This window comes from Trachinotus anak, unplaced genomic scaffold, assembly GCF_046630095.1.
Source record: "Trachinotus anak isolate AG129_WGS33_773 ecotype Australia unplaced genomic scaffold, CSIRO_AGI_Tana_v1 ptg000008l, whole genome shotgun sequence".
Lineage (NCBI taxonomy): Eukaryota > Metazoa > Chordata > Actinopteri > Carangiformes > Carangidae > Trachinotus > Trachinotus anak.
The window spans coordinates 9,508,821-9,529,413 of NW_027273859.1; the positions used below are offsets into that span (position 1 = coordinate 9,508,821).

Consider the following 20,593-nt stretch of genomic DNA (forward strand, 5'->3'; position numbering starts at 1 on the left):
TTTCTGTTGCTATACCAGGGTCCGATCCCCTGGGTCCCAGTGAACCATAACAGTGACACACCTAAATGCATTGTGGCCACTGATAATATTAATTACACCTGTTCATTCCTGCTATGAATTATCATGATAACATATGAAGTATACCTGATGTTCACTGAGTGGAAGAGACATCACTGTAAAGCCAACTGAACCTCTTCATAAATCACAGCAGCTAATAAAGTCTGAATTTTAGGCACTCACATCAGCACAATAATAATTCCAACACAACCTCAATGTTACTATAAAATGAAGCCTAACTTTCCCTATTCAGAGTGACCAGTTAACTATATTAGCTGTAACTGTGTTGAAAAGCAAGTATAACTACAGCTTCATACAAGATGTTAGTTTGTCCTGTTAATTCTTTACTTGAAAAGCACCATATTCTCCCGACTCCACTGAGATGACTTTTTATGTGATATTATATGCTGCCTGGAAATCAGGTGTTAAGTCAGTGCCACTGTCTTAATCAAAAATCAATATTCTAATCAATGACGAAGCCACGTGATGAAGAGTGAGACACACTATGTCAAACCATCATGGAGAAAAAGATGTCTCGATTTAGTCAGTTTGATGGATAAAGAACTGAGCTTGCTGAGTTGGTGAAATATTTGGCCTCACACTGCTTTGAAAGACATTTAGAAATCATGAGTGTTTGTCTATTCTGAACAACACAACATTTTTAGGGAATCATGAATTTATTCCAGAAAATGTAACATATCCAGGACAAAAACATTTTCTATCCCTATGAAAAATACATTAATGTGAGAAATTATGTAAAACACATGGCTCATTTGGAGAGTTTGGACATTTTAGTACTAAAACGTAATTCAAAAGTACAAATAAAAAGTAAAAAAAAAAAAAACAAACAACAAAAAAACAAAAAACACATGCAACAGTTTTTAAAGTTCAAAAGTAACACTCACTACCTGAACTTCAAAATACAGTGAGTATGAAAATGGAAAAAATTAGACGGGATTCAAAATCTACGTTGCTTATTAGGTCCATAGTCTCCAGGCCCAGGGAGGCCTCTGGGGAAGCCACCCTGACCTCCTCCGGACATGTTGTTGTTTCCTGGCCCCGGCATCATTGAAGCATTCTCTGCAGCCATGCCAGAAGCACCGGCAGGACCAGAATTGCCACCCAGAGAGTTCCTGTTCATGGGCATCCCGTGGCCACCCATATGCATCCTCATTTCTTGCTCCCTGTTTTCAGGGAAGTTGCCCCTGAAGCCCTCCTGCTGCCTCTTCATCATCTCTTCGTTGCGCATCCTCATCTCCTCCTCTCGCCTCCGACGTTCCTCCTCCTGCCGGAGCTCAGCCTGTTTCCGCTTCTGCACCTCCTGACTGTGGAGTTCCTCCATCCTCCGCAGCTCCTCCTGCCGCCTCAGCAGGTCCTGCCTCATCAGCATCACCTGATGCTCGTGTCTGGCCGCCTCCATCTCGGCCTCCAGCTTCTCCTGAGCCTCTTTCATATTGCGGTCTACCATTTCGTACTGCTGCTTCTCCATCTCCATCAGAGCCTTCCAGCGCATGGCATACTCGTACTCAAAGGAACCTGGCTGGGCAAATCGAGGTGGCTGCTCTCGCTCTTTGTGATACTGCTGGTTTTTGTTTATGATCTTTTCTGACAGTCCCTCCTCTTCATCAAACTGTTCCATAGGTTCCACTGTAACAGGGCGAGGGAACGCTGTGAGAAGATAGGCACTATCACTGCACTTATCCAGAGCTTTTCTTGCAGCTGGCTTTGAGGTGTACTCCACTATTCCCTTCCCTGTAGGCCTCCCTCTGTCATCCACTATGACCACAGCTCTTTCTATTTGACCAAAGACAGCGAAGGCCTCCTCCAGCAGCTCGTTGGACACAAACTCTGGCAAATTCTTGACAGACAGAGCAGCACCGTGTGTTGCAAACCTCACCCGTATGGGTCTGCCTCTGAACAGAGTATCATCCAGCTCTGCTCTGGCGATCTCTGCTATGATCCTGGTCTCCAGCCGGATGAAGCCGAAGCCTCTCTCCTTGTTGACAAAGATCTCGCTGGCCTTCCCGTACTTGGAGAACAGCTTCTCGATTTCCTCCTCGGTAACTCCAGTGGGGAGGTTTCCTACAAACAGCCTGCTGCGCTGGGTGAAGGTCTTCTCACCGGGCTTCCTGAAGCTGTGCAGGTCCAGGGTTAAGGCCTCATTGAGGTTGGTCTGGTCGCCTGACTCGGGCTGCTGGCCGTTGGTGTTTGTTCCTCCGGGTTTTTTCTGCTCTCCCGGGCGGTTGAGGCCGTGGTTCTGCTGGGGGCCTTTGTTTCCTTGCATTTTTGGAGACAGGATTTAAACCCGAGTCGACGAACCGCTCAATAAAAAGACGCAAACTCTGAGCGGACAGTGGCGCACAAAGAGCTGCGAAAATGGCGAGGCTGCGTGCTGCCGCGACGCTATTGTGACTTCAACTCAGTGCGACGTACGTACATAAATTCATGACGTACACTCTGTGCGACAACAAAAAAAGTGAGACCATTCTCTTCTTTTTTTAATGTTATATCACACACGATCGGCACGTCCCATTGTCTGCTGAAGTCGATGTAGATCTTTGTCATGAAGGTTTATTTTACGCTCGGTTTTTGTTTTTGTGTCGGCGGTACGTAGCCTGCTCTAACCGGCTCTAACGCACTGGTTTTTCTCGCGAGAATACGCATACGCCTTGACATCTCCGGCGACACTGAGCGGGTGATTTCGCGGGAAGTGTTTCTTTGGCTTGCTCACAAGGGACAAAATATAAAGAGGAAGAAAATAAAATATAATTCAATACCTGATTTAAGACTGGCAGCAGCCGAAGCTTGACTTTCCTCCTCGAAGGGTAAGGTCGATAAATCGGTTTGATTAGCTACTTAATAACAGTCTACATGTTTTGTAGGGACACAGACGGCTGTTATTGATCCCCATGCTAAAACCCTCTCGCTATAAACGTGACGACAGTTATGAAGTGTGCATGTGGAAGAAGATATATTTCTGCTAACCCCTGCTGCTGCTTCAGGACAGACATGTTCTCCGACCTGAGCGCCCAGAAGCAGGGCTCCTCTCTGCTCTGCCGCCCTGCCTCCGATGACCAGGGGCCGGTGTTTGAGAGGGTGTCGCTGGCTTACAGCCCCTGCTCCGAGCGCTACAGGGTCGGGGAGAGAAGCTTCAGTCGCCAGTATGCTCATATTTACGCAGCACGGCTCATGCAAATGAGGCCCCTGCTGTCAGAAAGAGCCCAGCAGAAGTGGGGTAAGCTCAGGACGTTTTTTTTTTTAAACCTTCGCCTGAGAAGAATTTCTGTTGCATGTTGTTTTGTAAGTATTTTCTCATCTGTTTGTCTTTGTCGTCTCTGCCAGGATCAGACGTGCTGATCAGGAAGTTGTGTGATCTTCAGACAGGAGAACAGTGCTGCATTGTTGGCACCTTGTTCAAGCGTATGGAGTTGCAGCCTTCTATCCTGAAAGAGATCAGTGAGGAGGTAGGCAGAATTCACCAGCTGACACCTGCATCACGGGTGAAATGAAATCAGCTCTCTGGGAAGTATCATGTACCATCTCTGTGTTTTCCTTTGTCCTTCAGCACAACCTGTTGCCCCAGCCCCCACGAGCCAAATACATCAGTGAAGCAGATGAGCTGATTCTGGAGGATGAGCTCCAGAGGATCAAACTAGAGGGCAAAATCGACAGAGACAAGTGTGTGACAGGTCAGGATTTTTTTTCAGGGTTTCATATTATGATCAAATCAGCTTTGAACATGTCTCGTGTATGTCATGGCATTTTCTGTTTTGTCTCTCAGGTAGTATTGTTGCAGTATATGGAGCTGAGAGGAACGATGGGAAGTTCACAGTGGAGGACTTTTGCACAGCTGATCTCCCTTTGCAGACGGCAAGACCTGCTCTCAGCTCAGACAGGTGAACACACACACCTACACATATAGAGACTTCTGTGGTCCCAGCCTGCTGTAATAATAGGTTCTGACGGCCTTGTCTGTCTTCATTCAGGTTTGTACTTCTGGCCTCAGGACTTGGTCTCGGCAGTACTCATGCCGACAGCATGCTGGGCCTACAGTTGCTGGTTGACATGGTTACCGGTCAGCTCGGTGACCAGGGGGAGCAGAGCGGAGCAGCGACAATTTCCAGGGTCCTGCTGGCTGGAAACCTCCTGAGCCAAAGTACCCAGGACAAGGATGCATCAACAAAGGTGAGGAATTTATTCAACCTTGACACTCATTTGATTGTGTCTGTAGTATTACTGTTTCCATAAAGAAGAGAACAGATATCAATATACAAATATATCAAGTACTGTTGTGCCCTCCTGCTGTTTTCAGGCCAAATACCTCACTAAGAAGACTCAGGCTGGCAGTGTGGATGCCATTCGTCTGCTGGATGAGCTGCTGCTTCAGCTGGTGGTGAGTCAACATCTGCTCTGTCAGATCGTACTGTATGTATGTGCTTATACTCAGTTGGCAGTTCACCAGGTCCACCAAGCTTAAACTAATGCCGTCTGACCCAACAGTAAATCCAACTCTCATGATGGTTATGATGTTCAGTTTGTGTTAAAACTGTGTTAGAGAGGTGCTGATTGAACTTTATGGTCATTTTAGAGATCATTTGAGGTCAACTGTATTGCTTTTGTTATTTATCCTTCCCTCACTGATATAAATGGAGTGGACAAAATCATGAAAATACTTGTCCACGTAACCCAGTACAGTTCAACAGCACCATAAACTGAAGCTTCCAAAATTACCAGAAATTGAATCAATACCTCTTTGACAACTGAACATTATAATCTTTACGAAGATAGATTTATTACTGGACTTTTGGATTAGTTTTAGCTAGAGGGACCTAATAAATTGCCAACCAAGTGTATATTTTAATTTTATGTTTTTTTACTATTTGTCATGAATACTATAAAATGAGTTAAAATGAAGATGGACAGTTGTCCGCTTCATGATATTTTTACCGACAAAAGGATTCATTTAATAGTGACAGATAAGTTGATAAAGAAATGAGAGATTTAAGAGAGAAATGTGAGGAAAGTAGTATATGCACTAAAGGAAGATCTAATGTGAGTCTGGTAAAAGATAAAAAACTTTACTTTCAGTTTTTAGGGTATGACAGAAAATGTGACTTCAGAGTACCATGAAGGTAACATTATTGTCTCTAATGTTATGTGCCACTCCCTCGTGCTGTTCTAGGCCTCTGTTCCAGTGGATGTAATGCCGGGTCAATATGACCCCACCAACTACACTCTCCCACAGCAGCCTCTCCACCGCTGCATGTTCCCCCTGTCCTCAGTGTACCCCACTCTACAGCTGGCTTCCAATCCGTACCAGGCTAACATCGATGGAGTGAGGTGAGCACTACCACACACATGCACTTTCTAATCTAAATTGAGTGTGCAGATAAGCTTAGGATGCTCTTTTTGTTTCCACTAAAGGTTCCTGGGCACATCAGGTCAGAATGTCTGTGACATTCAGAGGTACAGCAGCATGGACAGTCACCTAGAAATACTTGAGGAAACACTGCGGCTCAGACACCTGGCCCCTACGGCACCTGATACTCTTGGTTGGTCAGAGTTGATGCGGAATAAGACACAAACTTTCTGGCTGATATGGGTTCAAATTATTCACGCTGCTTTCTTTACATTTTTTGTCAGGTTGTTTCCCATTTTACCAAAAAGACCCTTTCATCTTGGAAGAGTGTCCACATGTTTATTTCAGTGGCAACGCTCCAGCCTTTGAGTCCAAGCTCATCAAAGGTCAGTGTGACATGTTCGTTAATAAAAAAAAAAAAAAAAAAGAGGTCACTATGGTCTTTATTTACACTCTAAATGGACCAAATATTAACATTATTTCAGGAAAATTCAATTTAAACAGTTTCCCTCTCTTTTACTATTGCGTCAGTAGATTTCTTCTTCTGTTCCTGGCAGGTGCCGATGGGCAGGAAGTCCTGTTGGTTACTGTCCCAGAGTTCAGCAGCACCCGAACAGCATGCCTGGTCAATTTACGCACTCTTGAATGTGAGCCAGTCAGCTTCTCTGCCTTCTCTGCTGACGAAGATGAGGAAAGTGAAATGAACATCAGTCACTGAGGCTCCATATCCACACAACAGTACAGTACAGCATGCTGAGACTTGTTGGACACTACTCATGCACTGACAAGAGACTATTCCAATCTACATGGGGCCAACAATTAGAGTCCTTGTTACACTATTGCTGTCTGGCATTATAAAGGTCAACAAATTGCTGTTTAAAATTGCTTTGTAGGGTTGCCTCTGATGTTTCCTTTTAAGGCGAGTTTGTAAGAGATAAATAGCACTGACTTCCCAGTACTCTCCTCTTAAAACAGAAATCAGCATTGACAAAAGTGCTGAAAAAAAGAGAACACAAGCATTTTGTATCAACAAGCCTTTATTTGAAAAATAACTCTTCTACCCCATCTGTGTCTGAGGAAACATGACAGAAGCCTCTTTCCTTCCTCTGACTCTTTTACCAACTGTTAATAAATGCTTTACACACCTTTTGTGACTGTTCATACTGTAAAAAAAAATCTTTCTGCCATGGTTGAAGACATTGTAAATAATTCAGCTCTGAAGTTAAAACATGTCATGACTTTTTTTTTTAATGTGCATCCACAATAAACATTTCTTCATTTAAAAAAAAAAACAAACCCAAAAAACAGACAGAATAATGAGACAGGAAAAACGCAGTGTGAACTGTCAAACTGAAATGATACCATTCATTAACAGGGTCCATTTCTGTGAAGAGACATTGTTTCAAGTGTTAAGTAATAGATACATTATCTTTATACAATTAATATAGTTAATATTCTGTGCATTCCCATTGCTTTGTTGTCATACAAAGACAGGATTCTTTTTTGGATTCTTTATCAACCTGCTCCAAGTACAACAAGGCGGTGAGAACTGCAAGTAGGAGAGGATGGTTGTTTACAGAAACGGGCTGTGTGTGTTTGGTTTAATAGTCATCGACCTTGTACTCATAGTTATAATCCAGGATGGAGTCTGTGAACCCGCCAGGCGTCGAGGACTGTCCCTCATCTATGAACAACGAGTCGTACCAGGATGTGGTGGTCTCTGGTGTTGTGGGAATTGTGGTGGGTGGTGGTGGTGGTGTTGTTGTTGTTGTTGTTGTTGTTGTTGGGGGTAACATCGTTGTCGATCTTAGCCTCATTAATTTCTGTTGCCGAAGGCGACGGAGACGAGCTATCTTTATCCTCCTCTGCTGCCCAGGGCTGAGTCGTGAATTCTGTGAATACCCATTGTTGTTATCAACCACACGCCTGTTGCCATTAACAACTGCGGGGTAGTGTACTCTGTTGTTGCTGTAGCTGAGTCGAATTGGCTTGTTGCCATGGAGGGCCATGATCTGCGGATAAATTAAGACATCACTTTATTAAGTACGAGATGGACCCGTATTGATGAGGTGGTCAGTAAGGATGGTAAGGCCTTACCTGTTTAATGCGGTCCCAGTTGGACTTGGCCAGGTTGAAGCTGCAGGCGGTCGCCCCTGACTGATAACCCACTACACAGAGTTTTGTCACAGGGGAGAAGCCCTCAGCTCGAGCCGTCACACGATACTCCCCAGGGTTCAGCAGCCTCCAGTAGTCTCCTGTTGGAGCTTCATTAGCAAAGAGGGGAAAAACATTTAGTTTTTAGCACAGCGGGTCCTACATTATGTTTTACAGCACCTGACCTCAGTAAGGGGAAGAGAGTGGAGGTGTTTCACCAGACCTGTAGTGACGTCATGGTTTATCCCCTCTACAGATATAGTGGCGTTTGCAATGGGGTTCCCCTGCTGATCCTTCACAACGCCCCTGATGCCACGATGCACCTAGATAGAGAGGGAGAACACGGTAGTTGAGGGGGAGGCCAACGCAGCAGACTGACTGATGTGATAGACTGACATTGGCATCCACAAAGCCATCCTGCTCGATATGAAAGGGCTTGGTTGGTAAGTTGAACTGGTCAGGTTGTCTTATTGTGCTGCTCAAATATAACTACACTTACTCTAGGATGTGTTACTTTTGACCAAGTTTTACTCAAAGCAGACTTCAAATGAGCTACTTTTGTACTTTTAATTGAGTAACACTGGAATTAGATAATATCCCTTCTTCTGTATGTTCATGTCTGAATGCCGTAAGTGTGTGTGCCACTGACCTGCTCCATGAAGATGAGCATTGCTTCTCTGTTCTTCTCCCACTCATGCGCCAACTCACTCTGATGCGGGAACTTATCACAGCCCAGGAAAATGGACAGCTCCAAACAGTTGGTGTGCAGGTAGCTGAAGTCATTCATGCCTTGAGAGAAGCACGCACACATACAAACATGAACCTCAGAACTTGCAATGCACACATTTTCCACCAGGGTGTGTTGTAATCACTTGCAGACAGGTAAACCAACTCTACAGGCCTCTACTTACTGCCTGTGATTGGCTTCCATTTGGCCCGGTTGACAATGCCATGCCCGACTGCAGCATTGCCGCCATGGCAGGAGCCGTGGTAGTTTTGTGTCATGGTCAGGTGTGTGGAGGCGTAGGAGACAGCCAGCCACCTGAAGAGGGACTCATCAGCAATCACCCGAGGCTCATCCTCAGGCTCAGCGTACTGGTAGCCGGCGCTTCTTCCTCTGTCATCTTCCTCTTCCTCTCTGTGGCCGTAACCTTGGTTGTAACTGTGGTCGTAGCCATGGTCGTTGCCATGGTCGTAGCCGTGGTCGTAGCCATGGTTGTAACCCTGGTCATAGCCCTGACCCCTCCACTCCTCCTCTGGCTCTGCGTACCCCCTGCTTCTCCAGTCTTCCTCTGGCTCCTCGTGGTAGCCCCTTCCCCACTCTGTCACATCAAAACCTTCTTCCTCATACCTGTAAGGAATTATTCTAGATGAACTATTTCACTTGATTGTAACCGCAGCAGGAGAAAGAAGGAGGATGAAAAATGAGAATTTAGGAAACAAATATGTGTAGAGCAGGGGAACAAGAACAGAACACAGGCGGATGGAGAGAGTTAAGTCATACTGTCTCTTCTTGCGGCTGTGGGGTTTCTGGCTCTGGGCAGGCTTGTTGAGACGTAAGCTGTCATAAGGATAGGCCACAATTGTCTCCCCACCCTGGAAGTTTGCACCCAACACAAATGGATAGCTTTTCATCCAGGAGATTATAGCCCTGGTTTCCACAGCAATCTGGAAGAAAAGATAAGGATCATCCAAATAGTGAAGGGAAGCCCCGTTGAGGTACAGCATACCCAAGCAGACTACAAGCACTTTTATGAAAAATCAATTGTACAACCATAGCATAGTAAAAACACTTAAAAGTACAATGTATTTGGAAATATTACAGATTTTTCCTCCTCTCAGCATTTTTGATAAGTGATTTGCAAAAATACTCTCCTCCTTACCGAGCTGTTGGTCTCAAAGTTTTCTGGTATAGGTACGTGATGGTTGGGGGTGAGTTTGGGCACCATGCCTTTATCTTCAGCATCCCACAGGATGCTGTTCAGGTCCGGGAAGTTCTGGAAGATGTCAAAGCCGTTCTCAGTGAAGTGTCCGGTGATCCAACTGCTCAGCTCTGATCCCTGCAGAAGGAGAAATTGAATAAAGGGCGTATTTAGCTAAATTACTTGGGACAATGAGTGCACTAGGATTCACTGGCGCTCCCTGTTTGTTTCTCTTTTGCCACCGAATTAGAAACTAAAGCTGTGTCACTGACCGCTTCAAGAGCTTCTTCATGTCCATCAGGGTTGAGCGAGGGCACCAGGTGGATGCGTATTCCCTCCACCAGCCGCTGGGCTCTGGGGTTTCTGTCTTTGTACTCTTTGCACAGGTACTGCATGAGAAGCAGAAGCATCTCCCGACCCACCGCCTCGTTTCCATGGAGACCTGCCGTGAAGCGAAATTCCGGCTCACCTGCAGACAGACGGAGGAGACTGTGGCTGTTTCTGTGTTAACCATAATCTGCGGCCTTCCACCTGGTGTTTATTAGGATTTCCTGGAATCATGGGTGGTGCCGCCAAGACCCAACAGTCCTCAGGTTTTAATTTCAACCAATCAGCATTTCAGTGTTAGAAAGTCTGAGAGAAAACAGCTGGTTTCACATCTGCTTGGAATGAAAACAAGCTTTTTAGAATTATATTTTGCTATTGCTAGATCATAATGAAATACAATGGCATATAAACAATTTAAGAAAATGGTTTTATCTGCCTGTTTCATGGTCGTGTACACATATTCCCACCTATTTCATGCTCTGTGGGGTTGCCAGAGATGATCATGGCCATGATTTCCCGACCCTTGGAGCTGCGGCCCAGGCTGTAGATGCTGGTGATGTTGGGACACTCCTCATTCACTGACTTCATAAGCTGTGAGATGATGGAAACAGCCCGTACTATATCGTTATATTTACATATTATTTATGAAACAGCTGATGGTTAGTATTCGTGTGAAAAGGTCATGTTGCCCTCTAGTGGTTAAAATATCTAACTGTGAGGGAATGAGCCCGCAGCAGGGGGTTTTAATATCAGTTTCCATTAAAGTGGATTAAAGCAGCTGGCTCAGTGTTTAATTGTCCCTGGGAAATTTTTTTGTTTTAATCTTTGGAAAAATAGCTGAGGATTTCCTGTAAAATTCAGTCTGCCAGCACACGTTCAGGGGCCCGTGTACAGGGATACTCACTGCAACCATCTCTGAGTAGCTGTGATGTTTGAACTTCAAGTAATCCACTGGAGTCACTTCATTTTGCCTGTACTGTAAATTGACTGGATCTGTGAGGCAGAGGGGAACCAACATGCATTATTAATTTAGTGTGTTTTAGTGTGTTTTAGTATGTGTGTGTGTGTGTGTTTGTGTGTGTGTGTGAAGCTCACCAGGCAGGGGGCAGCCTAGGACCTCCAGCCTCATACACAGAGAGCCGTTCCAGCTCTGAGGAATGATCCGGATGTAGCGGGCCAGCATAGGCTCTGCCAACTGGTTCATCACTGGAGTGTCCGTATCACTGTTTCCAAAGAACAACTGGACGAGAGGAAAATGAGTCAAAGAGACAGGAGAGAGCAGACATCATACATGGTGCCAAGGGAAGTGACTTATTTTGGGTGAACTCACCCAGTCAGCGTATCCATCATGGATGGTGGTCCATTCTCTGCTGTCATTGCTGAAAGCCAGGAAGTAGGACGTCACGAAGTCACCCCTGCAACAAGACAACATGCGGGAAACGTGTTGAATTGATTATGAATGGAAGATAAAGTGTATTCATGTGTTTGCGTGCGTATGTGTCTTACTCATTCGAGCGGTCTCGTCCCTGAGTAATGACTCCGGTGAACTCTGTCTCCCTGCGAGCATCTATCTCAAACCAGTGGATTCTGTCATCTGAGTTTGCACACCACGCTCCACCTCTCATGTCATCCTCATCGTCAGAGCCCTGGGAACCACAGAGGCCATAACACATGCTGCTGGGTCCTTTGACTGAGTGACAAACCGCATATCTAACTGTGCAAATTCATTCTCTGCACACACATTACAGTTGCCATGGATGGAGTAAATCACCAGCAGCGACAAACAGGGCAAAATTTATCAGCTCATTTAATAAGTTAGCTGCTAAAAAGATTCTTAGACTATAAAGACTGCTGAAGATAAACTGCCAAAGCAGCTGATGGAAGTGACAGACTCAGCAATAGCAGTAATTATTTTCCAACATGTGTCTGGTAGCCAGTGTTTATACCAAGGCCTGGTAGTATGTAAGTGATAGCTATAATATATATGAGTGTTCAGACCAGGGGAGTCCTTTTGTGAGTCTGATTGTGTACCTGCATGTTGAGGCGCGCCCTCTGAGGTGCAAAACTATACTGAGACATAGAGGAGGCTGAAAGCTGGTCTGGCTCGATCTTATGGGACTCCATCCCCAGGGGAGGACACTCTGCCACGTACACAGAGAAAATCAAATGTCATGTTAATTGTATTAGCAAAGCTTATACAATGTTCTCCAGATTTAAACAGACGTTGACTTACTCTTTGGCTCTTTGTAGACACGTGGTCTGTTCCTGGCCCGCTCCTCCGCCTCCTTCAGCTTCTGCGCTCTCTCTGGCAGAGATCAGAAAAACAGTCTTAATGTAAAATAAATTGCACTGTCTTGGCTGAATATTTTCTCACTCGCTCTGCCCAGAAATGATCTAGGAACTCATCATTATTTTGCAAATGTCATTTGCCAAGAATCCCCAAGAGGACCAGAGAGCTGGAGAGCAGTGAAAGAAACAAAAAAAAAAAAAAAAGAAAGACAGATGTTTTGATTTTCCAAGTGTCCTCTGATCAAACTTGGATCATCTTGACCCAGAGAGATTACTCTTGAAGAATAATCCCATCTAACACTATCATTATTTATTAGTTTATTGCTGCTTCTATGGCTGCCAGAAGTCTTACTGACAATGGGACAGTGTTGTAAGCTCACTCACCTACTGCACTTTCCTACATGCACAAGCACACATAAACATGCACACAGGATACATTTATCTGCAGACACACATCTGCTTTCGTGCCTCGGTGTTACAAGCCTCAGAAACGTCTAAACCTATGCTCCAAGTTAGCTAAAAATGCTTTTCACTTTAAACCCAGATTGCAGTGATCCGCGCACACAGGAAGTGCCCTATTGACACCAGTCCTGACAGCGTTATATATCATCGACTCCAGGCTCGACTCTTCAGACACCAGCCAGCCTCACTGCACACAGCAGACACGTGGCAAAAACAGAGCTGAATGTGATCTGAATCCTTCAGACTCCTATATTACAACATCCTCTCCCTTGTTTTCTCTTTCCTTTATCACTCACACTAATCCGCTGCATGCTGATCATCACCTCCCCCTCTCGCCCTCTTTGCTTTCAGCCGAGCTCGCAAGAGATTTCTCAACTTTTTTACAGGCCTAATCTCCATTTTGTTTTGGAAGCATGAACTTTTGTTCCTGTCGTGCAAGTTAAAGCAAGTACCAAAGGCCTGCTGACATTAGCATGGTGGGACATCACATCTGCATTCCCTTATACACGGAAATGTGAGCGTGCACCTTTGAGCTGTTATCTGGTACTACTTTGGCACTCAGGTCACAGCCCAAGTTCTTTGCTTTGGCAACTACAGTATTTCATACAGTCTGACATGAGAGTGCAGAGTGGTGTTATATAAGAAACCCACATCTGGGTTTTCTTACCTCTCTCTTCCCTCTCTCTCTCCTTTGCCGCTCTCTCTCTCTCTCTCTCTATCCATTTTTCATCAGTCTCGTCTTCTTTTCTTCCTGCAGAAAATAAGAAAATCATGGATAATTTTATAGCAATATCTATAAATACCCCAGCCCCATACACAGCAGTGTATATGTGTGTATTTCTGAGTCTTTGTGAGACATTAGGCACCATAAACAGTAAAAAGGTCACAAAGGATCTTTTATGAATCTGCAGGGTTATTGACCTGGCTGCTGTTCATCTCTTTTCCTTTCTGTTTGCTTTGTTGGCAGAAACCTCACTGCAGCTTAACCAGTGGATCTAATATAAAAAATTTGTGTGTGTGTGTGTGTTTGTGTTTGTGTGTGTGTGTGTGTGTGTGCATACTCATTCCATATTCATCGTATTCATCATACCACGTCCCCTCATAGGGAGAAGTGGCTGTGGGCTCTTCTGTGTAAAACAAAAAGCAAACATGAAGTCAGACGATTCATTCAGTCACTCAGACGCACCGCCACATTACAAGTGAGATTTTACGAGATTACAACATTTAATCTGCAAAGTTTTACAGGTTAGTACAGCCCTGATTTATTCAAACACAACAAGTGGTCTCTGTTTGGATGCCACTGCAACACCCACCACGTAATTAAGTTGTTAAATCTTTAATTTACATTTACAAGAATCATAACACAGTTGCAATCTGAGCTCCACAACAAAACTATGGAAAGTTTTGTTGACTATGTGAAACCAAGCAAACCCACCCACTCCTGTTTGAAAAGTAGGGCAGGTTAGTTCACAGACTCACTATAATGTTATTCCCATGTGCTAAATCACTCGTGATTTCTCACCTGCTCCCAGCGTAAAGGTACTGAATGGAATGGACATTTCATCTGCATCTCAACTTTAGATGGAGATTTCTAACACGCTAACTGCCTAGTTGGAAATTTGACATGCTGACTGTAAGATGTAAATGTAATTTCTAACATGTCAGCAGTTACCTGGTAGAGTCTCTACAATGATTTCAGGGGTGATCTCTTTACCATCAGGGAATGGTAGATTGTCTGGCACCTCAACTGCAGGAGTGGAAAGAAAAGAGAAGGTCACACAAAGGGATCATTTGTGTCAGAAGTAGACTGAGAAACAGGAGAATGTAATAGAAATGGCACTGTGATGGGTCAGTGGAAATGCTGGAAGAGCAGAGGTACAGTGCATATGCTGGAAACACAGAGTAATGAGAGCATGTCCGGTACGGTCCAGACGAGTGTCACAGAGCCACAGAGACACACTGTTTCCAGCATCTGATCCTGTGGAAAAATTAGTTAAGCCACTGCAGACTTTAGGTGGTCGGAGGCTGGAAGAGATAGCAACTGTCATAAATGTTTTCAGCATGAAGTCTGCATCAAGTACAGGATATTAGTCACCAGGTATTAGTTATTCAGCATTTTTTGAAAGGGTACGACAATCTGTTCTGATTATCAGCGGGCTGCATTTAGAAGATTCGGTATTCAGTTTCAGCCACTGGATGTCAATGAATTACCCTCTGTTTCCAAAGTCGCACAAAACCCGCAATAAAATTGTATTATTCTTACATGTGTCCTGTGGTTTCCCATTCTCTAAAGACTTAATCACTGATTTTTCACTGTAAAAACAACCGTTTATATTCTGGATTACAAGTTGTTCAAACTAAGAAAAAAAATTAAAAAAAAAAAAAAAAAATGAAAAGGCCAGGATCTATGGATACAGGTTTGGATGTAGGTGTTAGCAACAATTACCAAAAACTGCAGCTCCTCCAATGAACACTTGAGGCTGGCTCCAAAAACAAATCAATTCCCATCAACTCCCATATTAAAATATCCAACTTTACAGCGGTAACAAACATGTTTGCAGCCTGGTAAAGAAAATGGTTTAATCTCTATAGATAATTTCCTCTTTCATGACAATTGTATGGGGTTGAATATATAACTAAATTAGAGCTTCAAGTTATGCATAATTGAGGCTGTGGCCGCTTTGAGTGACAGGTGGGTGCTGTCACAATCTGCTGGCTCTGAGGCTTCACCTCAGCTAATTTGAGTCACTGAGTGTGACCTCTCAGCCGTGTGTGGTGTTAGTGCCTTTTGGCCAAAAGGCACTAATTTTGGCTGTCTTTGTGGTTAATTGACCTGAAATACAAGGCAGTCTGTGTTCCTGTATTTTGAGGTGAGTGAAATTCTAGTATAATTTTATTTGTATGTTAATATGAAAAAAGCACAACTTAGCAGGTCTGTACTTGGCGTCTGCACTCACCACACATGGCTTGTTAGCTTAAGATTTTAACAGTAGCTGAGCGAATGAATTAGCCCCGGGTTAGCCTCTGAGCGTATGCTTCCCACTATCATGCACCGAAGTCTCTGCTCCATCAAACGAACAGGATATCGCCTTAAACTGAATTGACACAACTTGTTGTGTAAACTCTGGTTGTATTATCAAAATCAAATTTCAACAAACATCATATTGGTTAAACACTATTTCAATCTGTACTCAAATCTTTTTTCGTTGTTGTTGCAATGACCCACAGTGATTTCCCAAAGAGATCATTATAGTTTCATCTCATCCTGTTCATGTTTCATGAAGCTATTTGTCACCCCACAAACATCCTTGATCAAAACAAAGCAGGGGGAAACGAAGACTTACTTGTGGCGTCCCAGTAATCATTGTCATCTGTCCCAGTCTTCCCATCGACCTCAGGAGCAGGAGGCGTTGGTTCCACCTCTTCCCAGTAACTATCATAGTTATCAGTCACAGGGGGGTATGGTTCTTTTTCATCTGGTTTCCAGTAGTCATCGTAGGCATCAGGTGCTAGGGTAGATGGTTCATTCTCATCTGGTTTCCAGTAGTCATCATAGGCGTCGGGGGCTAGGGTGGATGGCTCTTTCTCCTCTGGTTTCCAGTAGTCATCATAGGCGTCGGGGGCTAGGGTGGATGGCTCTTTCTCCTCTGGTTTCCGGTAGTCTTCATTGGTATCTATTACAGGAGCGGCTGGGTCTACCTCCTCTGGCTTCCAGTAGTCATATGGAAGATCTGTGGTCTCAGTCTCGGGCTGAGGCCTGGATGGTGTGGGATCAACGTCCCAGTAGTCATCGTCCGGTTTCCAGTAATCATTGTCTGACGGAGACACATATGGACAAAAATATTTGTATGGTTCTCAAGCTTTGGTTTTTAAGTGTGACTGAAATATGCAAAACTACAAACAGAACGACCTCCTGCACAGCACCTAACATTCCTAAGAGACTGTACACAAACTATTAGGAAGGAAAGGTCATCCTAAAGGGAGGGTTTTTCTTTTCCTTTTTCGAGGGGTGTGAATGGAGGTGTATTTTGCAATAGGCAGAGGATATGTCTCTGTTAAATTGATTAATTTTTTCTCATCTTAATAAATGTAGTGGTAGGTTGTCTGTATTATGATTCAACTTAAGTCTTTTGTTAAGTTTATCATAAATTTTGAGATAGCTCATTTCTTTTCTATTTTTGCACATAAAATTATTGTTATCCCACTAATTAATTAAGCTTTAATTTAATTGCAGCATCTTAAAGTAGGCTACTCCACCAATTTAGCATAGCACAGGTACAACATTGTTGGATATGCAATGGGCTGTTTAAAACAACATTCGTACAACAGATCCAGAGATACTGTCTTTTTATTCGTCTTCATAATAAAGTCTGGCTTTTTTTTTTTTTTCTGGATTTTTTCCTTTTCCAACTTGTAGCATTTAGTCCCAGCTGACGCTGACTCAAATGCTTAATCAGATTTGAATCCGGAGCTCCTACTATTACTTTTTTATACAGTAGTAAGGCCTGTAAACAAACTTTGATGTGTGAAACGGGTGGAGTTCTCTTTAAATTCCTTATGCTTTGCCTTTTTTAATTGTTAATGGTGGAAATGTTTGCACCATCCCTGTGGAGGAGACTAGCAGTTTATTCATGGGTAGGGTTAATTAATAAGGCTATGGTGGAGCTTGCAAATCTACACACTGAAATGGAAGATCTAACCCCCCCTCCCGAGCCCAGTCCATAAGCGTGTGGCACTCACCAGCATCAGGGTAGGGGTAGTCAGTGTATGGCTCAGGTTCAGTGGGTGGTTCAGTCGGAATCGCTGAGGCAGCAGACAGACACAAGGTCAACAACATTCATTCAAGTCCAAGTTGTTCAAGTTCAGACTTGGCTCACTGCTCTGTCCTGTCCTCACCTGTGGTGGTTGGTGGTAGAGTTGTAGTTGTTGTCTGTCTGTCCTTCTTCTTTCCCTTCTTGTCAGTTTTGGGCTTTTTGGTGGCTTTGGGGTCCTTTGGCTCTTTGTTCTTATTCTTGTCCTTCTTCTTCTTTTTTCCCTCCCCTGGTGCTCTCCTCACTCTGCCCGTAATACCTGGAAAGATGAGAAAAACAAGAGCAGAGAGAAATTTTCCAAAGCTCACTCAGTTGACTTTTGGGTAGAATCAAAATGAGCACATACAGTAACAATATTTATCGTATTTTTACTAAATTCTAGACAAGTCCCTTAGCATCAAATGATAGAGACCAACAATGTCCTAGCAGGTCACACTCTGCCAATACCAATTAGATCCCAATTTATTAAACAATGAAAGCAAATTTGTATTGCGTACCAAAGTAAAACTCAAAGCTCTAGTCTGTATTTTTGTGTGTATCGTTTATCAGCAGTACATTTGAGATTTTGCAATTATTTCTTTCCTGCAATGTCAAAACTCAACACAGCTGGGGGGAAAATCCAGACAGCCAGATACATTTCAGTGGTTGCTTGAGGTCCATTAGCATTTCCTTCTGAGGCGGTTTGAAGTCCTGAGGTACTTTCATGGAAAACACGTCTCTCTCTTTCCATTAGTTGTGCTCCATTAACCACAATTCCATTATAATGACAAAATCTGTCCACATACTCAATAAACATATCACTCTCACCTCAGCAACATCTTACCACAAAAGAATAAACCCGTCAGCGGGACTCATTAACGAGCCCGTTTCGACTGATGTGTATTACATGTGAAGTTTAGTTGGAAAGAAAAAAAGGAAAATAGGCTTATCACTAACGTGTATTAGTCATTGAAACCCATTCTTTCAGCTTGAGCATACACCAGAGACAGCATTACTCATGCAGAGATACAGCGACAGAAGCAGGGAAAAGGTCGGCGTCATAAAATCTATCTGCAAGATGCTCGACTCAATGTCTTCCTCTCTTGTCTGGTGTGTGTAAAATTGCCCTTTTGCCCTGTTTGTTCCCTGCTGTGTTGCGGTGGACAGGTGAGCACTTAAACGTTCCCATGCCTGTTGGAGCTGTCAGAGACCAAATGGGTGTGTTTTTGTCCATGTTGTGTCATAACTCAGACCACACCTCAACAACTTTGAAGTCTTGTCTGTGTAACATATCTGTATTTTTATAGTTAAAATTTGAATTTTTTCCACTCACCTGTCTGTGCAGCCTCTTCTGTGTCTCTTTTGGCCTTGCTGCTGCTTCTTAGTGGGTGTGGGTCCTCTGCAAGTCCTTGCTCACTTTCTGGGTCATCCAGGGACTCATCTCGCAGCTGATCCCCTGCCTGCTTCTCCTCCTCAGGCTGTCGGAGAGAAACTATCCCCCCAGCGCTCTCCCCTCCCCTGGGTATCAGCAGGCAGCACAGGGCCAGCAGAGCCACAGACACAACCACAGTCTGGCTTTTCATACCTGCTGCTCTTCCAACTGTAGAATCCTTTGGTTTGGAGTTTTTGCTCCTCTATCTCGGCCGTCCAGTGCGCAACCCAAGTCCTCAATCCTCCGCAAGATTCCCCTATCTCCTTTCCATGTGATCCACACTTTAACTCCAGCAGTGAAATCTCTGTGGCTCCACAAGTCCCCACAGCCACAGTGTCAATCAGGCTCAGGCTGGGGCTAGACAGAGATGGAGTGGGAGGGGGGTAGGGATAGGCAGGGAGGGAAGGGAGGTGGGTTATAGAGAGAGACAGAGAGAGAGAGAGATACAGAGCAAAGCAGCAATCCAGTCAAATGAATAGACTGGGTTCCTAATTGCCCTGCAGCTACGGTCAGCTGAAAAAATAGCAGAACGCCAGAGGATCCCCCCTCACCTGGCTGACGAGTCAGAACAGGTGCAGGCCTCAGACAGAAGATGATAGGGGGGAGTATAACGGAGGGCAGGTGAGGCCTCAAACCGCAGGATTTGCACCTCGTGTGTTAGAGAAGGAAGCCAGCTCCTTTTCGTCTGCAGCTCCTGTTGAATTCCTCGGCGGAGAGCTTTCACCCTGCAGACTCACCAATGAGCAGAACAGCAGGAGAGAGGAGTGACTCCTTAGAATTCCACAAGAGGAGAGGAGGAGGAGGAGAGAGGGGCTGAAGGGGGAGGATAGGGATCTTTTGTGTGTGTGTCTGTGTTAACAAAATCAAACAGCACTAATCATCAGTGGGAGGAAATGAAAACAAGCAGGAGTAGAACATTTCTTTTTCAGTCCAGGACTTGTTTTGGTTGGGGGTGAATCTTTGCTTTCCATCCCATCTCTGTGGTGCTCAGTCATTCTTTCCTCAGGGTGCTGCGTAGCTCGCTTTCTCCTTTCTGGAGAAAAAGTTATGGTAGGCAAGGGGGCCATGGAGGAGCACACACTCTCACACACACAGGACGGGAGAATAGTTTGAGCAGATGACAGAATTATAACCTTTTAAGATTTGATCCCCACAATCCTCCTCCTCCCATGGTTGGAGAGCCTGTCAGAGCCTTCAAATGCTGGACGTGTGTTGTTTATTTAGTACTCCAGGTGAAGATGTCAGACAGAAATGACAACATTTTAAATGAAACCTCCAAAGACTTCAGCAAAATGAGATTGCGCATCATCATGTTCAGTTCTTCAAGTAAGGAAGAAGAAAATCAACACGGAGTAAAATATCTGTCTGAGAAAGGTGTCATGTTACCCTGCTCATGCAGACACTTCACAAAATGCAATGACCTCATCCCAAGTTTTTGCCCCAGTTTTCCAAAAGACTCCGTCACCTGCACTCTTCCATGACAGGAGGTTTATTACCCAGAAATGAATGAAGCAGTGTAAGCAAAACACTGTACAGCCCATTGAAGTCCTATTAACTCTGCTCAGTCATAAGACCGATTCCCTCTGAATGGGTTTCAAACTGAGCACATTTTCAGATGAGACAGATGCGTGCGCAGAGGTGAAAACATCCAAGTGCGTGCAAACACTCATACCTTGTGAAATAATTCAGATCATACACTCAATAAAACTGAATTTCACGCAAAGGAAAACAGACCGTGGAGGATCTCATTTTAAGAAAACTGTATTTCAGCTTGCAATCATATCTATGAGGGATATGACTC

The 20,593-nt window shown here is 44.3% G+C and overlaps 3 protein-coding genes across 3 annotated transcripts; 1 reads left to right on the plus strand and 2 right to left on the minus strand.

The window, feature by feature from the left end:
• Positions 1–715: 715 nt before the first annotated feature.
• On the minus strand, positions 716–2,473 carry nono (non-POU domain containing, octamer-binding). The gene has a single exon (XM_071482423.1). It carries the CDS (start codon positions 2,339–2,341, stop codon positions 1,016–1,018), a length of 1,326 nt encoding a protein of 441 aa, XP_071338524.1. The 5' UTR covers positions 2,342–2,473; the 3' UTR covers positions 716–1,015.
• A 252-nt stretch (positions 2,474–2,725) lies between these two features.
• Positions 2,726–6,563, plus strand: pold2 (polymerase (DNA directed), delta 2, regulatory subunit). Its single transcript, XM_071482422.1, has 11 exons — positions 2,726–2,882; positions 3,060–3,292; positions 3,400–3,521; positions 3,623–3,746; positions 3,839–3,953; positions 4,044–4,242; positions 4,370–4,450; positions 5,240–5,397; positions 5,482–5,609; positions 5,701–5,802; positions 5,974–6,563. Exons 2-11 carry the CDS (start codon positions 3,067–3,069, stop codon positions 6,132–6,134), a joined length of 1,416 nt encoding a protein of 471 aa, XP_071338523.1. The 5' UTR covers positions 2,726–2,882; positions 3,060–3,066; the 3' UTR covers positions 6,135–6,563.
• aebp1b (AE binding protein 1b) lies at positions 6,436–19,087 on the minus strand. Its single transcript, XM_071482421.1, has 22 exons — positions 18,694–19,087; positions 17,467–17,640; positions 17,311–17,373; positions 15,915–16,385; positions 14,243–14,317; positions 13,632–13,697; positions 13,238–13,321; positions 12,053–12,124; positions 11,851–11,960; positions 11,326–11,465; positions 11,150–11,234; positions 10,915–11,059; positions 10,724–10,812; positions 10,287–10,410; positions 9,765–9,961; positions 9,454–9,630; positions 9,075–9,238; positions 8,482–8,921; positions 8,220–8,359; positions 7,794–7,893; positions 7,514–7,680; positions 6,436–7,428 (listed from the first exon to the last, which is right to left on the minus strand). The coding sequence occupies exons 1-22, from the start codon at positions 18,941–18,943 to the stop codon at positions 7,018–7,020; spliced, it is 3,744 nt and encodes a 1,247-aa protein (XP_071338522.1). The 5' UTR covers positions 18,944–19,087; the 3' UTR covers positions 6,436–7,017.
• Positions 19,088–20,593: the final 1,506 nt, after the last annotated feature.